This window comes from Eublepharis macularius, chromosome 10 (genome assembly GCF_028583425.1).
Source record: "Eublepharis macularius isolate TG4126 chromosome 10, MPM_Emac_v1.0, whole genome shotgun sequence".
In the NCBI taxonomy this organism is placed as follows: Eukaryota; Metazoa; Chordata; class Lepidosauria; order Squamata; family Eublepharidae; genus Eublepharis; species Eublepharis macularius.
The window spans coordinates 17,958,093-17,974,378 of NC_072799.1; the positions used below are offsets into that span (position 1 = coordinate 17,958,093).

The window sequence follows — 16,286 nt, forward strand, 5'->3', positions numbered from 1 at the left end:
TCCATACACTGAAACCATCCGCTTGGTTTCAGGGGAAGCAACACGTGTCTTCACAGTGTTGGATTTGGGGATGTGGGTTGCCATGCTAGGCTATACGCTGGGACTCACAGGCTCCTTGCCCTTAAGCCACAATTTCACTCTTTTCCAGTAATCAAAACAGCAAAGGGAGCACAGTTACGTAGGTGATTGGTCACCCAGCTCAGCATTGTCTACTTTGTGGCAATAGTTCTCTAGGGTCTACAGCAGAGAAGGAGTTTTCGGACTTCAACTGAGATATTTTTAACTGGAGCTTCCAAGGACGGAGGCTGCAAGTTGCCACTCTGAACTTCCCCCCTGAACTGCTAAATCTAAAACCTGGGCCATTTCCACATGCCTTACCTTCCTGTGGAACATCGCGCAAAAGACCCGAAAGACAGCGTCTTCTCGCATGAAATCGCGCCAGGAAGACGTTGTTATCCAGGAGTTTTGTGCAAAATCGTTCTCCTCATGATGAGCAGCCTAGTAGTAGTTAACACCCCCCCCCAAAAACAAGAATGTGTGGGATGGTCATGTGACAGTCCATATTTTGAGCTGAGTGGAATTATAAATCGGCATTTGTAAGTGTTCTGTGCTGCACTGTGAGTATTTCTTATCCCTACGAAGTCTAAAAAGCAGGTCAGCCAGATAACAGATTATATAGCCTTGATTTTGTGGAGACTTTAACTCCCAAGAAGCACAAGTTCGACTCCCATGTGGTTCTGAGTACTGGGAAGGTTTCATATCCTGCACAGCTCCCATGCGGACCCTTCACCATTGCCTCCAGTTGCGTTGATGCTGTGCCTTGTATTCTCCTCTGTTGCCAGCAGTGTTGTCTGTACTCGTTGCAAAGACAACTGGGGGCAGGGGGACATTTAGGACCACCTCTTTGCTGGAAGCGATGCATCAGAACGGTTGAGCAATTGCTCAGCAACCACAGCCACATGGGTGCTTCTTCCTCTTCTGGAGCATGTGTGAGGCCCGTCACTGTTTTTAGCTCCAAATAGCTATGGAAAATACTAGTGGGAAATGGCAGAAATGTGAGTAGGCTCACATGCTAGCAGTAGGGTAGAGTTACCTGCCCAGTCACCTGGCCACTGGCACTGGACCCATTGTAGTATATCCTTTGGAGGAACAGCAGAGGTTGTTGTCTCTCATCTGGCCTGTTCCCAGCTTTCATTATGCTTGAGTCATCGTAACTATTCCTGGAATGTTCAGAACTTGGGGAAAAGATTAACTGATTAACTTGAGGAAGTTGATCCCCCTCCCCTTCAAACTCATACACTTTTTTAAGTCCGAGACTCTTCCTAAAGAAACTAGACTATCCTCTGTTCTCTCTCCCGTGCATGCACACATATTTCAACATCACAGCGCCCCTCTCGTCTGAAAGCAATAGCTGTCGATGAGTTCTATTTTCCTTTGGGCTTTTCTCTTTGGTGGTGTCAAGAGGAAGTGCAGGCGGAGAACTTCCATCCACTTCAGTCCACACCTGCCTGTAAGTTCACCTGCAGCAGTCCTTCTCCCATCTCTGACACAGCCAGGAATGCCTGCCAGGCCTGCATAGGTTGTGCAAAGATGAGAAAAGCCACTTTCTGTTTGATTAGATAGCCATTTCCAGTTCCACAGGTAGGTAAAGGTAAAGGTAGTCCCCTGTGCAAGCACTGAGTCATTACTGACCCATGAGGGGACATTGCATCACAACATTTTCGTGGCAGACTTTTTGTTATGGGGTGGTTTGCCATTGCCTTCCCCGGACATCTACCCCAGGAAACTGGGTACTCATTTTACCAACCTCGGAAGGATGGAAGGCTGAGTCAACCTTGAGCCGGCTACCTGAACCCGACTTCTGCCAGGATCAAACTCAGGTCGTGAGCAGAGCTTGGACTGCAGTACTGCAGCTTACCACAGGGCTCTTATTTCACATGTAACAACAACATTCGATTTATATACCGTCCTTCAGAACAACTTAATGCCCACTCAGAGCGGTTTACAAAGTATGTCATTATTATCCCCACAACAACAATCACCCTGTGAGGTGGGTGGGGCTGAGAGAGCTCCAGAGAGCTGTGACTGACCCAAGGTCACCCAGCTGGCTTCAAGTGGAGGAGTGGGGAATCAAACCCTGTTCTCCAGATTAGAGTCCCATGCTCTTAACCACTACACCAAGCTGGATTTGGGCAGAGATACCTTCATGGATTCAAAGAAGTTGTTATCGTTCTCAAGAGTAAACCCACAGGAATACATCAGGGAATAAAGTCAGGGATCTTCACTGATGTGATAGGGCTACTTAGTGTTGTTCATTGGCAACTTGTTCTGCAGCTTTTCCTCCATAGGTAAGAAACGTCAGTGAGATTGAGAGCCAAGCTACAAGTGATGCCTGACACAGGTTGGACACTTGTCAGCTTCCCTCAAGTTTTGGTGGGAAATGTAGGCATCTTGGTCTTGCAGCTGTAATGGAGAGCCAAGCTGTAAAACCAGGATGGCCACATTTCCCATCAAAACTTGAGGGAAGCTGACAAGTATCCAACCTGTGTAAGGCATCACTTGTAGCTTGGCTCTGATTCTACCTGGAATCATGGCTGGATAAGGTCATTAAATTATATGAGGGTGGAGGGAACACTCCTCCCATAAGGCTGTGTGGGAAAATGAGCATGCACAAAATAATATAGATGGTGCAGACTTACATGAACACCAGAAAATAAGAATTAAAAAACAAAAGTTTATTTATCATCTCTGCCTACCTGCCTGATTGATTCATTGGCTATGTATATCAGTGATTGCCAAACGGTGTGAAGTGGCAAGAGGTCTGGGGGGTGAGTGGGGAGGGAATAGGACTGCCATTGGGTTCAGTGACAATGCACATGTGTGAAACACCAGTAATTGCTGTGTACTGTTCGAATGCTTGAAAAGAATCCATTGAACAGGCTCAAACTCTTCACTAACAGTGAACTGTTTGACGGTCAGTCTTCCTCCTGATCAAAACCGGCGAATAGATGTTGAGCTGAATCGGTGCGTGCTTGGTCATCCCTGTTAGCATCAGGTAGTCGAAGGCAAGCTTTGACTGAAAATGGAAGTTGGCTTTTTTATTCTCACTGATAAAGCTATTCTCAGTGTTTCCATCTAATGCTTCTGGAAATTCTTCTATGCCAGTGTCCATAGCAACATTCTTGGCAAATGAGTTCACTGGGTTGATGGTGCATTGTATGGGGAAATATCTTTTTGTTGTTGTCTTCAGCAAGCTACCTATCAATTTAAGTGAATGACATTGAGATTTGTACTTGATTTAATATTAGTTATCAGCCTCTAGAAGCTGAGAACACACGTTCTCTCTCTCCGTCTCTCTCTCCTGAGAAAGAATGTTCTTTCTATATTCATGTTCTTCATACTGATGACTGCATTGAATCGAGCTCTGAAATCAACTTCTGTATCTCTGATGGGGTAAATCAATTTATATAGGAGGCCCTCTTGTCATTCTCCCATCTCCTTATGGCATTGGCTAGATTGAAAAGGAGAATGCAAACCAAAGGAGCCGCAGAGAATCACTCTTTGTGATGGGACAATCCCAGAACACTCAAATCAAAAAGTTCTTGAACGTTCTCCTGTCAGTCATAATTGGAATGCCTTCAATAATTGTTATTGACCTTCTTCCTTGATTTTGGTGTTGTGTGTTTATGCGTTTATATGCTTTTATTGAATTATTTTATATATTATTTTAAATGCTGTTTGAATGTTCATATGTTTTCATGTTCGCCACCATGGGGCCCCTATTTGGGTATAAAGACAGCATTAAAATGTTTTTTTAAATAAAATAATTAGCAATTTTGGGGCACACAGCTTGAGAGATAACTGAGAAGAAGGGAAGGAATGATTTCCAAAAGGTAACATGTAGTTCTTCCAGAAATAAGGAAATCCGTTTCAGCATGCGTAATCCGTAACACTAAAATTAACTTCTCATGCTGCTGGTTACATCTTCTCTGTAGCCAAGAACACGGAGCTGTTCACAACAGATGCAATGGCTACACATTTCTTCGTGTGATAATACTAACGGCGTGCCTGTGTGTGACTCTGAGGAATATTTTTGCTGTGTTGTTTCCAAACAAGTGAAGAATCTGAATTGCCCTGGAAATAATTCTGACACCTAATCTCTCTTCCTGTTTTCCATTCCTCCGTTGGTTTGGCTGAAAAGAAGATACGAAGCAGTCTCGTTAATGAAAAAATGCCGTGTCTCTCTCTGGAAAAGTCTATAGTTCCAAAATACAAATACAAATCCTGGCTAGATGGATGCTCTTATCAAGAGCCTCAATCCCCTGTCCGAAGAAACAGATTCCCTGCTCCCTCTCTTAAGCTGAAGCTGACTCAGAGCCAAACTACAAGTGACATCTTACACAGGATGGACACTAGTCGACTTCCCTCAAGTTTTGATGGGAAATGTAGGCATCCTGGTTTTACAGCTTGGCTCTCCATTACAGCTGCAAGACCAGGATGCCTACATTTCCCACCAAAGTTGAGGGAAGCCGACTAGTGTCCAACCTGTGTAAGACGTCACTTTTAGTTTGGCTCTCACTCCCACCTGCCCAGTGAAATTCTGACTGGCTGACAATAATTTGGATTTCCATGAGGCCAAAATCACAAGGATTTTGAAGAAAGTAGAAAATTCATTCTCAATGAAATAAATCTGAACTACGCATTCCTTCACACATCTTTTGTGAAGGTTGACGTTTATATCAACCTTTACTGTCAAGAGTCCTCTGTAACCATCAGTGCAGCAGTCAGCCGTCTTCTTTGGGATGATGTTGTGCTTTTTGGTCTGTGCTCTTCCTTCTCACTTACAAAGGAGAGTCGTATAGACACCGGATCCTTCAGCTGTCATAGCTAGTTGCAAGGAATGCTAAACTGCCCTTTACAGTGTCACATGCTTTTCAAAGAATTTTGTAGCGCTGAAGAAAACTTGGGGTTTGGGGAGTTTCATGACCTCAAAAAGTGTCCTCCACATTTGGTCGTTTGGGGTGATCCTATAAAGGGTGCAAGCCCTGACATGGATTGCCCAGGTGAGCCCGATCTTGTCAGATCTCATAAGCTAAGCAGGGTCGGCCTTAGTTAGTAATTGGATGGGAGACCTCCAACGAAGACCAGGGTTGCAGAGGCAGGCAATGGCAAACCACCTCTGTTAGTCTCTTGCCACGAAAACCCCAGCAAGGGTCGCCATAAGTCAGCTATGACTCGAGGGCACTCTCCACTCCACAAAGGGTGCAAAAGGGATGGAGGGAAAGCGAACACATTCCAGTTGTTTAAATAAGCAGATCAACACTCTGTGTTCTGACTTGCTGAGCTGCAACAGTGAAACAGTCGTAGCACAGCACAGAAAAGGCAGGAGTGTGGATGTGTGTTGGAACATGCCTTGGAATACAAATCGAAACACATACCATCTATCTGTACTAAATTGCTCTCAGCGGGTTGCATACTTGAGTGTGCATTCTGATGTGAATCCAAATAAGCATTTCAATGCACTTTCTTTTGTTAACAGAGCTGGGTCAGATGTTCAGAGACAGGGAGGGCACAGTGGTTCCATTTGCCCACTGATGTCACCATGTAACCAACTGTTATGGGTTCTTCATGTTACATCACAGTCACTGTGTGATCCCTGATTTTTAAATTGCAACAGAAGCAGGTCAGAGGAACCATTGCTGCAAAAAAGTATGAAAATGACACAAAAAAATAGAAGGTTAGGGGGTTCTAGAATGCTTTAGGCTAGACTACTGTAATGCGCTCTATGCGGGGCTTCCCTTGAGTCTGATCCGGCGGTTGCAGCTGGTTCAAAATGCAGCAGCGCGTGTCATCACCAGAGAGCCTAGAAGTGAACATATAACACCGATATTGCGCCAGCTGCATTGGCTGTCAGTGGAGTACTGAATCAGATTCAAGGTTTTGGTATAAAGCCCTATGCGGACTGGGACCAGCATATGTGCAGGAGCGCCTCTCCCTATATGTGCCCCAGAGGGCACTCCGATCAGGTGACAAACAACTGCTAGTGGTCCCTGGCCCCAGAGAGGCCTGCTTAGCCTTGACCAGAGCCAGGGCCTTTTCAGTCCTGGCTCCAACCTGGTGGAACACTCTGTCCAACGAGATCAGGGCCTGGCAGGATCTGTTATCCTTCCGCCGGGCCTGTAAGACAGAGCTGTTCCACCAGGCATATGATTGAGCCTGAGCTGGGCCCCCACTGGCCAAATAGAAGTGAACGCCCTCCCTGCTAGAGGCATCCACCATCACACTTTTTCAACCAACCACTCAAGTAATTTTAATATGGCGGATTCAGTGGCGGACTGATTGATTGACTGACTACTCCTGCGCTGCTTTCTTGTACCTTTTAAATATTTATATTTCACTGTTTTATATTGCTGTTTTATTATAAAATGTAAAGTTTTTAGTGTGCTGTTTTACAGAATGTAATCCGCCCTGAGCCTGCCAGTTCGGGGAGGGCGGAATAGAAATTGAAAATAAATAAATAAATATTTCTGTAGCTCTAGAAAGCAAAAAGTTTTGAGCAGTCCTTCAGGGTTTTGATCGGCTACCAGGGCTGGATTGAGGAGGGGGCGGGGGGTAGTCTGCCCCCAGTGCCACCAAAGAGGGGGCGCCAGGCACAGCTGCCAGCCACCAGGAGCATGCCGGCGGCAGCACAGGCGGCTGAGCAGCCACCCGCACCATTCACCTGCCCAGCAGGACAGGGTACGCACAGCAAGCTGGCCACCCCCTCAGTCAGGCAGGTGAATGGCACGGAGAGCTGAGAGGCCACCCGCACCACTCGCCTGTCCCGCTGAGGGGGCGGCCGGCTTGCCGCGCACTCCTTGTCCTGCTGGGCAAACAAGTGGCATAGAGGGCTGGGAGGCCGCCCGCACCATTCGCCTGCCCCGCAGGACAGGGAGCGTGCGGCAAGCCAGCCACCCCCTCAGCGGGACAGGCAAGTGGTACGGGCAGCCTCTCAGCCGCCGGCACTGCTGCCGCTGTGCTGGCGGCATGCTGCCCTGTGTGATGACATCACAAAGTGACGTCATCACGTAGTGCTGGTAGCACGCGCGCACATGCACGAGGGCAGCCAGAATTGGGTTGTCCCAGGCGCTGGGAACCCAAGATCCAGCCCTGTTGGCTATCATCAAGCTAGTTCAAAGCTCCCTCCTTTACCCGGTCCAGCCTGCTCTGTCACCCTCAATGCCCCACCAACTATCACAATGAGTAATGGCTCATCTCTCACAAGAGTGGTTGCTGAGTTCATGCCTGCCTTGAATTTGCCCCTTCTCATGAATTCCAAACTTGTGATCCGTCAGGCTAGCTGCACCCACCAGCCACGCACAGCAGCCCAGGAAACTCCCTGTGTTTCAGCATGCTGAGAAACTGGCCATTTCAAGCACCTTGAAAGCCATGATTGTCATAAAAGGCATAGCTGGTAGTTACCTTCAACTTGATGGGTCACAAGTCACACGAGCCGACATTCATTTTTTTTACCAGTGTGCAGCCTCTCTGGTTTGTAGGAAACAAAGCCACGAGTGAAGAAGAAACAAAGGCAGTACATTTTCACAACGCTCACATTTTTCTTTGTGATAAAGCAGAGAGAGGAGCAACAAGGCATCTCAAGGGAGTCCTGCACCCTGAGACAAGGCTTTGCCATCATTTATCTCCTTTGTGCCCTTGAACCAAATTGCACACAGAGGAGAGAAATTCTTGCTATACAAGCTTTAAGACCTGTCTTTTTCCTTTCTGATACCATGAACAAAAGCTTGCACCCTTTTCTTGAATCAGTCTCACTTTGGTTTATGCTAAATGTTCTTCTCAGAAACATGCTGTACTTTAGACCAAAGACACAATGGGCAGGGGGGAATACTTCCAGGTAGGGTTGCCAGCTCATGCATGAGAAATTCTTGGAGATTTGGGGGTTGGAGCTTGAGGAGGGTGGAGTTTGGGCGGGAGAAAGCCTCAGCTGAGTATAATGTTGTAGAGCCCACCTTCCAAGCAGCTGTTTTCTCCAAGGAAACAGATCTCTGTCGTGTAGAGATCAGTTGTAATTCCAGGATATCTCCAGCCACCACCTGGAGGTTGGGAGCCCTACTTCCACTGATGCTTGCCACACAGGGAACCAGGCAAGGAGCCGCTGGTGTTTCAGCCATAGCTTGCCAATACTATCCCTCCTGAATCCTCCTTTTCTCAGCTTGAAGAGTTTAGGGTCTATATAATAATGATATAAATATAATAAATCTTATATTAAGATTTGGTTCCAGTTGCACCTTTAAAGACCAATAGAATTTTCAGGGGATAAGCTTTCAAGAGTCAAATCTCTTGTCAGATATTTTGTACCTGATCACACAAACCTGTTTTGTACTTTGTATTGGATGACAGGAGCTTTGATTCTCAAAAGCTTACATCCTGAAAATCTCATTGGTTTTTAAAGGTGCTACAGGATGTGAATTTGGCTGACCTACTGCAGACCAACATGGCTACCCACCTGAAACTAACTTGATTGTAGGGGGGTGGGGTTAAGAAGAAGGATAAAACAAAAAGAAGAGAGGAAGCAAGGGAGCAGTGTGACCAGCTCCTATACCTATCTACCACAACGACTTTCTCCCTGAGCAAAGAAGTCTGAGGCCCCAAGAGACAGGTTAAGATACTCAGAAAGCATTATTAGCCTGTTTATAGAAACAGCAAGTCACGGGGATTTTCACTTGGTATTTGCGTCGTGTCTCTGTGGTGTGAGGAACAGCCTAGAGGAAATTTTTGCCCATGAGTCATTGATGGTTCTCAGCAGCCCTAATTATATCACAAAGTTACCCCTTGCCCATGGCTAGCCAGAGTTTACCAGGTACCACAGTGGTTTTCCAAATCTGTATGAGATGAGCCTCTTCCACATCACAGTGCCCTTAACAACGAGGGGAAAAAACCCTCTCACACTGGGCCCCCTTCCAGGGAATCTCCACATTCAGAGGCAGTCAGCTTTTGAATACCAGTGCCAGGAGGCAACATCAGGAGAAGGCCTTGGCTTGAAGTGACATTGTTACGCTGGCCGTGGGCATGCTCGTGCACTTCAGTGGGGCCAATTTGGGCCCCAAATGGGCCAGAATTAGCCCTTGACTTCTATGTAGGCCTATGTAGGAAGCAAACAGGCTTCCTGAAGTGGTCATTATGCTGGGCATGGGTGTGCTCGTAGGCTTCACTGGGGCCAATTTTGGTCCCACACAATGTGCAGGAGCACATGCGTAGCCGGTGTGATGACACCACTTCCTGGAAGTGACATCACACCGGTGACAGATGTGCTCCTGGAAGTGACGTCATCATGCAAGCACCAGGAGCAATTTGCATGTATGGAAAAACAAACATACAAGACACGAGATAAGTGCCTGGTCCCCCTCTCCCACCGGGAAGATATAGGGACCTGGAAACCCTACTTCTATGCCATATTGTTGGCCCTCCAAAGTAACTGGTTAGCCACTGTGTGAGACAGGATGCTGGGCCACTGGTGTGATCCATCAGGGCACTTCTTATGTTCTTCGAGATCACTCACCACACGTGTCTCACAACCTCATGTTTACCACTGGAGTCACAAAGCCTTTTCACTCTATAGACATCTAAACTTGCAGCCTGCATGGACGCTTTCCATATCACCCTAACTAGCAAAGACCGACTATGTGTTTGCCACAGGACAACAGCTTGCCAAAGGGGATTCTGGAGGCACGTTTAGGTCATTTGAGGCACACATCAACCTGCTGGGTTTCATGTTGCCTTGCTTGAACGGAGAGTCAGCCAAATGTGTTTCTATAACTGCATGTCCAAGAGAAAGCTGGGAGTGGTAGCCAAGCTGTCTTTCAGGAAAACTTGCCCATAGTTATTGACTTTTTTAATTCGGGAATTCCTGACTTCAAAATAATCCTGGGGTTCTCAAATTGTTGGGTGGGAAATTTTGCCTTCCCCCATATGCACCATAGTTTTCAAAGCAATTCCCTAACTGTATTTCCAGATGAAAACTTCTATAATATGTTGTGGATTACAACTGATAATTTAATTATTTGCACTTTTAAACTTTCAAGGAGACCTAAGGGTTGACTGGTGTAATTTCCCTTTACAGACAGCATCAGTATTATGGTTGTTGTGGATTTTCCGGGCTGTATTGCCGTGGTCTTGGCATTGTAGTTCCTGACGTTTCGCCAGCAGCTGTGGCTGGCATCTTCAGAGGTGTAGCACCTCTGAAGTGACACTGAGAGATCTCTGTCTTTTGGTGCCACACCTCTGAAGATGCCAGCCACAGCTGCTGGCGAAACGTCAGGAACTACAATGCCAAGACCACGGCAATACAGCCCGGAAAACCCACAACAACCATCGTTCTCCGGCCGTGAAAGCCTTCGACAAAAGCATCAGTATTGCATCCAAATGTCAATGGAAATACAGATATACAAAAATGCACATGTATTTGTATAACCTCTACTGTGGGAAATGTCCCAGTTAATAAATAACTGCTCAGTGTTTTCTTTGTTAATCATATGGCTCTGCTTCTTTGATCTCCTAAATGACCTTGGTTCTTGTTGATGGATTTAAGGGGAGTGAATGGTCAGAAAATAAAGAGCTCCAGCTCTGCTACATAATTGCACCATGCACCTGGTGCTTCCGTTCTATTAAGCATAAACCAAAGACAGGCATCCTGAAAATGCTGCATTTTAGAGGCATGTGGGTTTTAGACAAGAATCTGGGTTTGATATTCCTTAAATATGTATTTCCAAATCAGGTTTTTTTCCTGCTAACAGAATCCTAATAACACTAATTTGCTGCTACAAACCAACACGGCAAACTCCTTTGAAGCCTTACACAAGCCAATTAATCTCCATACCAAGAGGAGATGTTTACATTTACTAGCAGAGGAACGTTTTGGTTACATCCCTCTCCCCCCTAACTGCATCTTCTCTCCCCTCCTCTTCTATATTTGACCAGTTTCTGTACCATGCATCTGACGAAGAGAACTTGATTCTCGAAAGCTTATGCTACAATAAAATTGGTTAGTCTTAAAGGTGCTACTGGACTTTTTGATTTTTACTAATTTGCATGAAGCTGTTGTGCATAGGATCTGTTCAGATAACCAAGTTCTCCAAACATCTTATCTCATGGTGACTGCAGATCCACATAATGGGGAGACAATCAATGATCTCAGTTCATCCATTTCCCACTCACTTTTAATTCCAACTCTTTTTTTTTTTTGGCACTGCAAGTTTACTTGTAATTGCTTCTGACTTTGTTTTTGGCCATAGTTCAGAAATCCACACGTATATGGTGTTGATGTTCCCATTGTGAAATAGTAAAGAGTCCAGTAGCTTCTGACGAAGAGAGCTGTGTCTCTCAAAAGCTTGTGCTACAGTAAAGTTGGTTAGTTTTAAAGGTGCTACTGGACTCTTTACTATTTGGCTACTACAGACTAACATAGCTAACTCCTCCGGATCTATTCCCATTGCGAGATACAGATAGTGCAATATAGTCCCTGTTACTCAGGTGATACACAAGAAAACTAACCTCTTGTCTATAAAGACCATGACTCAGCCAATGCTGATTCATGCCTTTGTAACTGAGGCTATATTAATGCAACGTGGTCTGTGTGGGACAGCCCTTAGACAACCCAGAAACTTCAATTGATACAGAATATAGGTAGCAAACTGTTGACTGGAGGTCTTTGTTATCATATCACATCCTTTTGAAAACAGCTTCACTGACTACTATAGATCCAGAGGAGGTCGCTGTGTTAGTCTGTAGTAGCAAAAATAGAAAAGAGTCCAGTAGCACCTTTAAGATTAACCAACTTGACTGTAGCATACGCTTTTGAGAATCAGTTCTCTTTTTCAGTTGCATCTGAAGAAGAAAACTGTGATTCTCGAAAGCTTATGCTACAGTCAAGTTGGTTAGTCTTAAAGGTGCAACTGGACTCTTTTCTATTTTTACTGACTACTATGTCTTTCTGCTTTCAGTTTAATGTGCTGATTCTTTAAAGCCCTTCACATCCTGGGGCCCACTTATTTAACTGATACCCTTTTCTGGTGAACCTGTGTACCAGCTTAAATCCTCTCAGAAATTTCTCATGGTAGTTCCTTTGTCCAAGTCTGTTAGAATGAACGCAGCCTGATCGTGAATGTTTTTGTCTGTGACATCATCCCTCCAGAACAACTTTCCAGAAGTTTGGAGGATGCCCTCTTTGGCATGCTTTGGGGGACAATGCAAAGTCGTCATATTTTAAAGGACTTAAAGGCTGAGAATTTGATTTGATTATTCTTCTTGGGTGGGTTGTTAATAGGAGTTTTTATAGTCGTCTGCTTGTAAGGCATATTGTGCCTCTTGTGGAAGTAAGGAAATGCAAGGTGAGGTAGAAATACTATGTTAAATCAAGAATGTTTCTGTGATATGTACAAAAATAAGTCACTCCAGTGACTCTGGGCCAAGCTACAAGTGACGAATGACACAGGTTAGATACTTGTCAGCTTCCCTCAAGTTTTGATGGGAAATGTAGGTATCCTGGTCTTGCAGCCTGGCTCTCCGACTGCTGTCCAATGGACTTTTCAACTGTCACTTGTCCAACATTCCGCCAAGCTGCCTACATTTGCCATCAAAACTTGAGGGAAGCTGACAAGTGTCCAACCTGTGTCATTCGTCACTTGTAGTTTGGCCCTCAGACTGATGTACTTAATACTCTGACTCCAGTCAAGAATTGTAACGGTATTATCCTGGCGTCACTTGAAAACATCTTTGCCAACAGTCATTAACAGAGACACATTGGTCCGGTTATTTGATGGACCCTGCATATGATGGTCTTGAACAATGGTGGCAGAGGATGGAAATGTGTTTCAACACTTAACGGCTCAAAGCTTTTGCACATAAATGAGTCCTAACTGTGTTATCATAATGATTATTAGAGCAGGGGCAAATGAAAGAAGCAGGTGTTTGGTTTACAGTAGGAGCTGATTTGTCCTTGATTCCTTGCCAGATAGATAAAAGGAATGAAAAGTATAATGCAACTCCAACAAAGCCAGTTGCTAATGGAAACATGGTTGAGGAGAGAAGGGCTCCTTTCTCGAAGGGATTAACAAAACTGTATAATCGAAGTAATGTTTAGTTGATTTTGTGATCTTTCTTTATTACATATATATCCTTCTTCTGTCATAAGACACAAGATGGCATATATAGGTTTCCCTGGAGGTCTCATCTAAGGACTGACCAGACACAGATCTGGTTAGTTTAAACAAGTTAGCTCATCTAGTCATACCTTCGGACTTAGATGGGTTTTACTCAGGGCTCATTTCGAGGGGGAATGCACAGGAACGCAGTTCCGGCAGTTCCCCAAAGAGGTCACATGTCAGGTGGCCCCGCCCACCTGACTCAGCCATTTTGGGCCTGTTTTGGCCTGGATTGGGCCCGAAACGGCCCGGATCAGTGGTGGGTGGTGGATCACTATCCCGCTCTTCAGCAGCCTGATCCTGACCATTTTGGGTCCCTTTTCAGCCATTTTCAGCCCTTTTTTGTCATTTTGGGCTCAATTTCAGCCCTGAATGGCCAGGATTGGGTCCAAAACAGCCAGAATAGGTGATGTCAGGGGGTGTGGAATATGCAAATCAGTTATGCTAATGACACACTTCTGGTGATGGCAAGAGGTGTGGCATATGTTAATGTGTTATGCTAATGAGTTCCTCCAGCTCTTTTTCTACGAACTGACCCCTGGTTGTACTGAAGTACTTCATATTTAGATATCTCAGATTATCTAGGCCAAAAACAAAATCCCTTTAAAAATGAAATAATAAGTGAGGAAGAAAATGAAATTTGGTAGGTATAGGTTGAGATCACTCCTTTTCAATTTAATGTTTGCTGCGGATCTTTATTTCCTTTTCTTTTTTTTAAGCAATCCCTTTCAAAAATGTGTGCAGAGATGTCCCAGCTTTATTTGTGGGAGCGAAAGGATACCAAAGTACACTATAAAACAGCATTGAAATTTTTGCTTATTTTATTTTCAACCAAGAATTCTACTTTCCCCCCCAAAGGGCAAATCTGATCGCTAAAATCAAAACCTGTGGAAATTCAGTCCAGCTATGCTAGCTGGAATTTTGGAGTATTGTCCTACGTCCACATTGGAGCTAGAAATCTTACCCCTCCTATGGCTATTATGATGAAGCAACTCTGTAATCCCGAAGTTCATGTAAAGATTCTAATGACCACTGTAGTGCTTGCTGTCAGATAATAAAAATCAGTTCTGTTAGCAAGCAAAAAAACCCAGCATCAGGGCCGTTTTCACACCACTAACCTGCTTCCGTAATGTTGCGAAACGTCGCACAAAAAACGTGAAAGATAGCGTATTCTCGCGGAGATTTTTGTGCGACCTCGCATGATAACTCATGTGTTATCATGTTAATTTTGGCCCTTGGACAACTGGGTTGGAATCCACATTCAGCCATGAAGCATACTTGACTTGAGCAGCCCAGTTTACCTCATGGGGATGTTATGAGGATAAAATCAGATAGCCCCTTATATGCGACCCTGAATTCCTTGAGCAAAATATAAATACAAACTATTGCCTCTCTGAATATAATGGGGAGCTTTCTACATCAGAATTTGATGGATTTGAATCCACTCAATCATATTGCCGCTATCTTGTTATCTTGCCAGTTTGGTGTGAGAGCCAGTTTGGTGTAGTGATTAAAAGCATAGGACTCTAATCTGGAGAGCCAGGTTGGATTCCCCACTCCTCCACTTGAAGCCAGCTGGGTGACCTTGGGCTAGTCACGGCTCTCCGAAGCTCTCTCAGCCCCACCCACCTCACAGGGGATAAAAATGGCATAATTTGTAAACTACTCTGAGTGGGAGTTATCCTGAAGGGCAGTATATAAATTGAATGTTATTATTATTACGAATATTATGTTGCCTGACATTCCATAAACTAAGGGGGAAACAGTTGCAGCCATGAAAAATGAAAGATGGGAGAACAGAGGAATTAATTCCTAACACACAAGGAGACATTAGAAATGTATGCTTTTGTAGCCAGAGATTCCTTTTCTCCAGCTTACCTGTACCACTTCCTTGTTGTTGCACACAGGTATTTTTGGGCAGAAGCTGGAAGACACCGTCCGATATGAGAAAAGGTACGGAAACCACTTGGCTCCGCTGCTGGTAGAGCAGTGTGTGGATTTTATTCGGCTGCGTGGGCTGAAGGAGGAAGGGCTGTTCCGACTGCCGGGTCAAGCCAACCTTGTGAAAGAACTGCAGGATGCTTTTGATTGTGGAGAGAAGCCGCTGTTTGACAGGTAAGGCGGCAAAAGTATCTCCTTCTAGACAGTGACAATCCCCCGGGCAAGCAGAACCATTATGTTAAGGGCCCACTGGGTACGTCAAGAGAACTACTTGTGAAATAGATGGAGCATTCAACTGGGGAGAGTTCCAAGTCCCTGCTCAGCCATGAACCAGCTACCTCAAGATAATAACCTCTGGATTCACTTTATCTTCAGGTGGACAGCCAGTTAATAGGCCACCAGTGTCCTGTGGTTATCACACCTCTGCAGCATCTAATATTTTGTATGGTGAAAGCAAATAAGAAGCTCCAACTTGAACACTGTCTGGGGAACTTCTCATTTGATCTTTCCTTCCCAGATGATTCTGTCATAAACATTATCAGTTCCAGGTGGAACATAAACACACTATTCTGATAACGTGTGAAATGTACCTCTGTGACACTTTCCACACTGTTAAGCCTACCCAAACCTTCTTGAATTTTATACTTTTTAAAGTAGTTTTTTTAACTTCACCATCCTTCTTCATTTTCCTCCTCTGTCTCCTATCTTCTTTTCCCTCTTCCTCTCTCTCTCTCAGTTCAGTTGTGGAGCTGCCACGGCTTAGTGATAGAGCATCCGCTGAGCATGCAAAGGTTCAATCCAGTTAAAAGAGCAGGTTGTAGGTGATGTGAAAGAGCTCTGCCTAAGACCCCGAGGAGCTGCTCCCAGTCTGAGTAGACGAAACCGATGTTGACAGTGGTCTATCAATATAAGTCAGGTTCCATGTCTGTGTTCAGTTCAGACACTGCATGGCTTAATTAAACTGTGCTTAAGCGTGATTGACTGAATGCACTACTCTCCACCAACTGTGCTTAGTTATTTCCCAAAGCCAGGATCTTAGTCATAACTATGGCCGTTTCCACACAGCTTACCTTGTTCCAGAAAACAGCGAAATCTCGTGCTAAATCTCGCGATAACAGCATCTTCTCACGCGATTTCGTGGGAGAT

General features: G+C 45.0%; 1 protein-coding gene across 5 annotated transcripts in view; it reads left to right on the top strand.

Annotated features, from left to right (window-relative positions):
- The window catches only part of ARHGAP24 (Rho GTPase activating protein 24), a 426,579-nt gene that overhangs the window by 366,077 nt on the left and 44,216 nt on the right, over nt 1-16,286 (top strand). For all 5 annotated transcript variants that reach the window (XM_054989835.1, XM_054989836.1, XM_054989840.1 and 2 more), the window contains one exon: nt 15,107-15,314. In XM_054989835.1, coding sequence (XP_054845810.1) covers nt 15,107-15,314 — 208 coding nt within the window. The remainder of the gene's footprint in view (nt 1-15,106; nt 15,315-16,286) is intronic.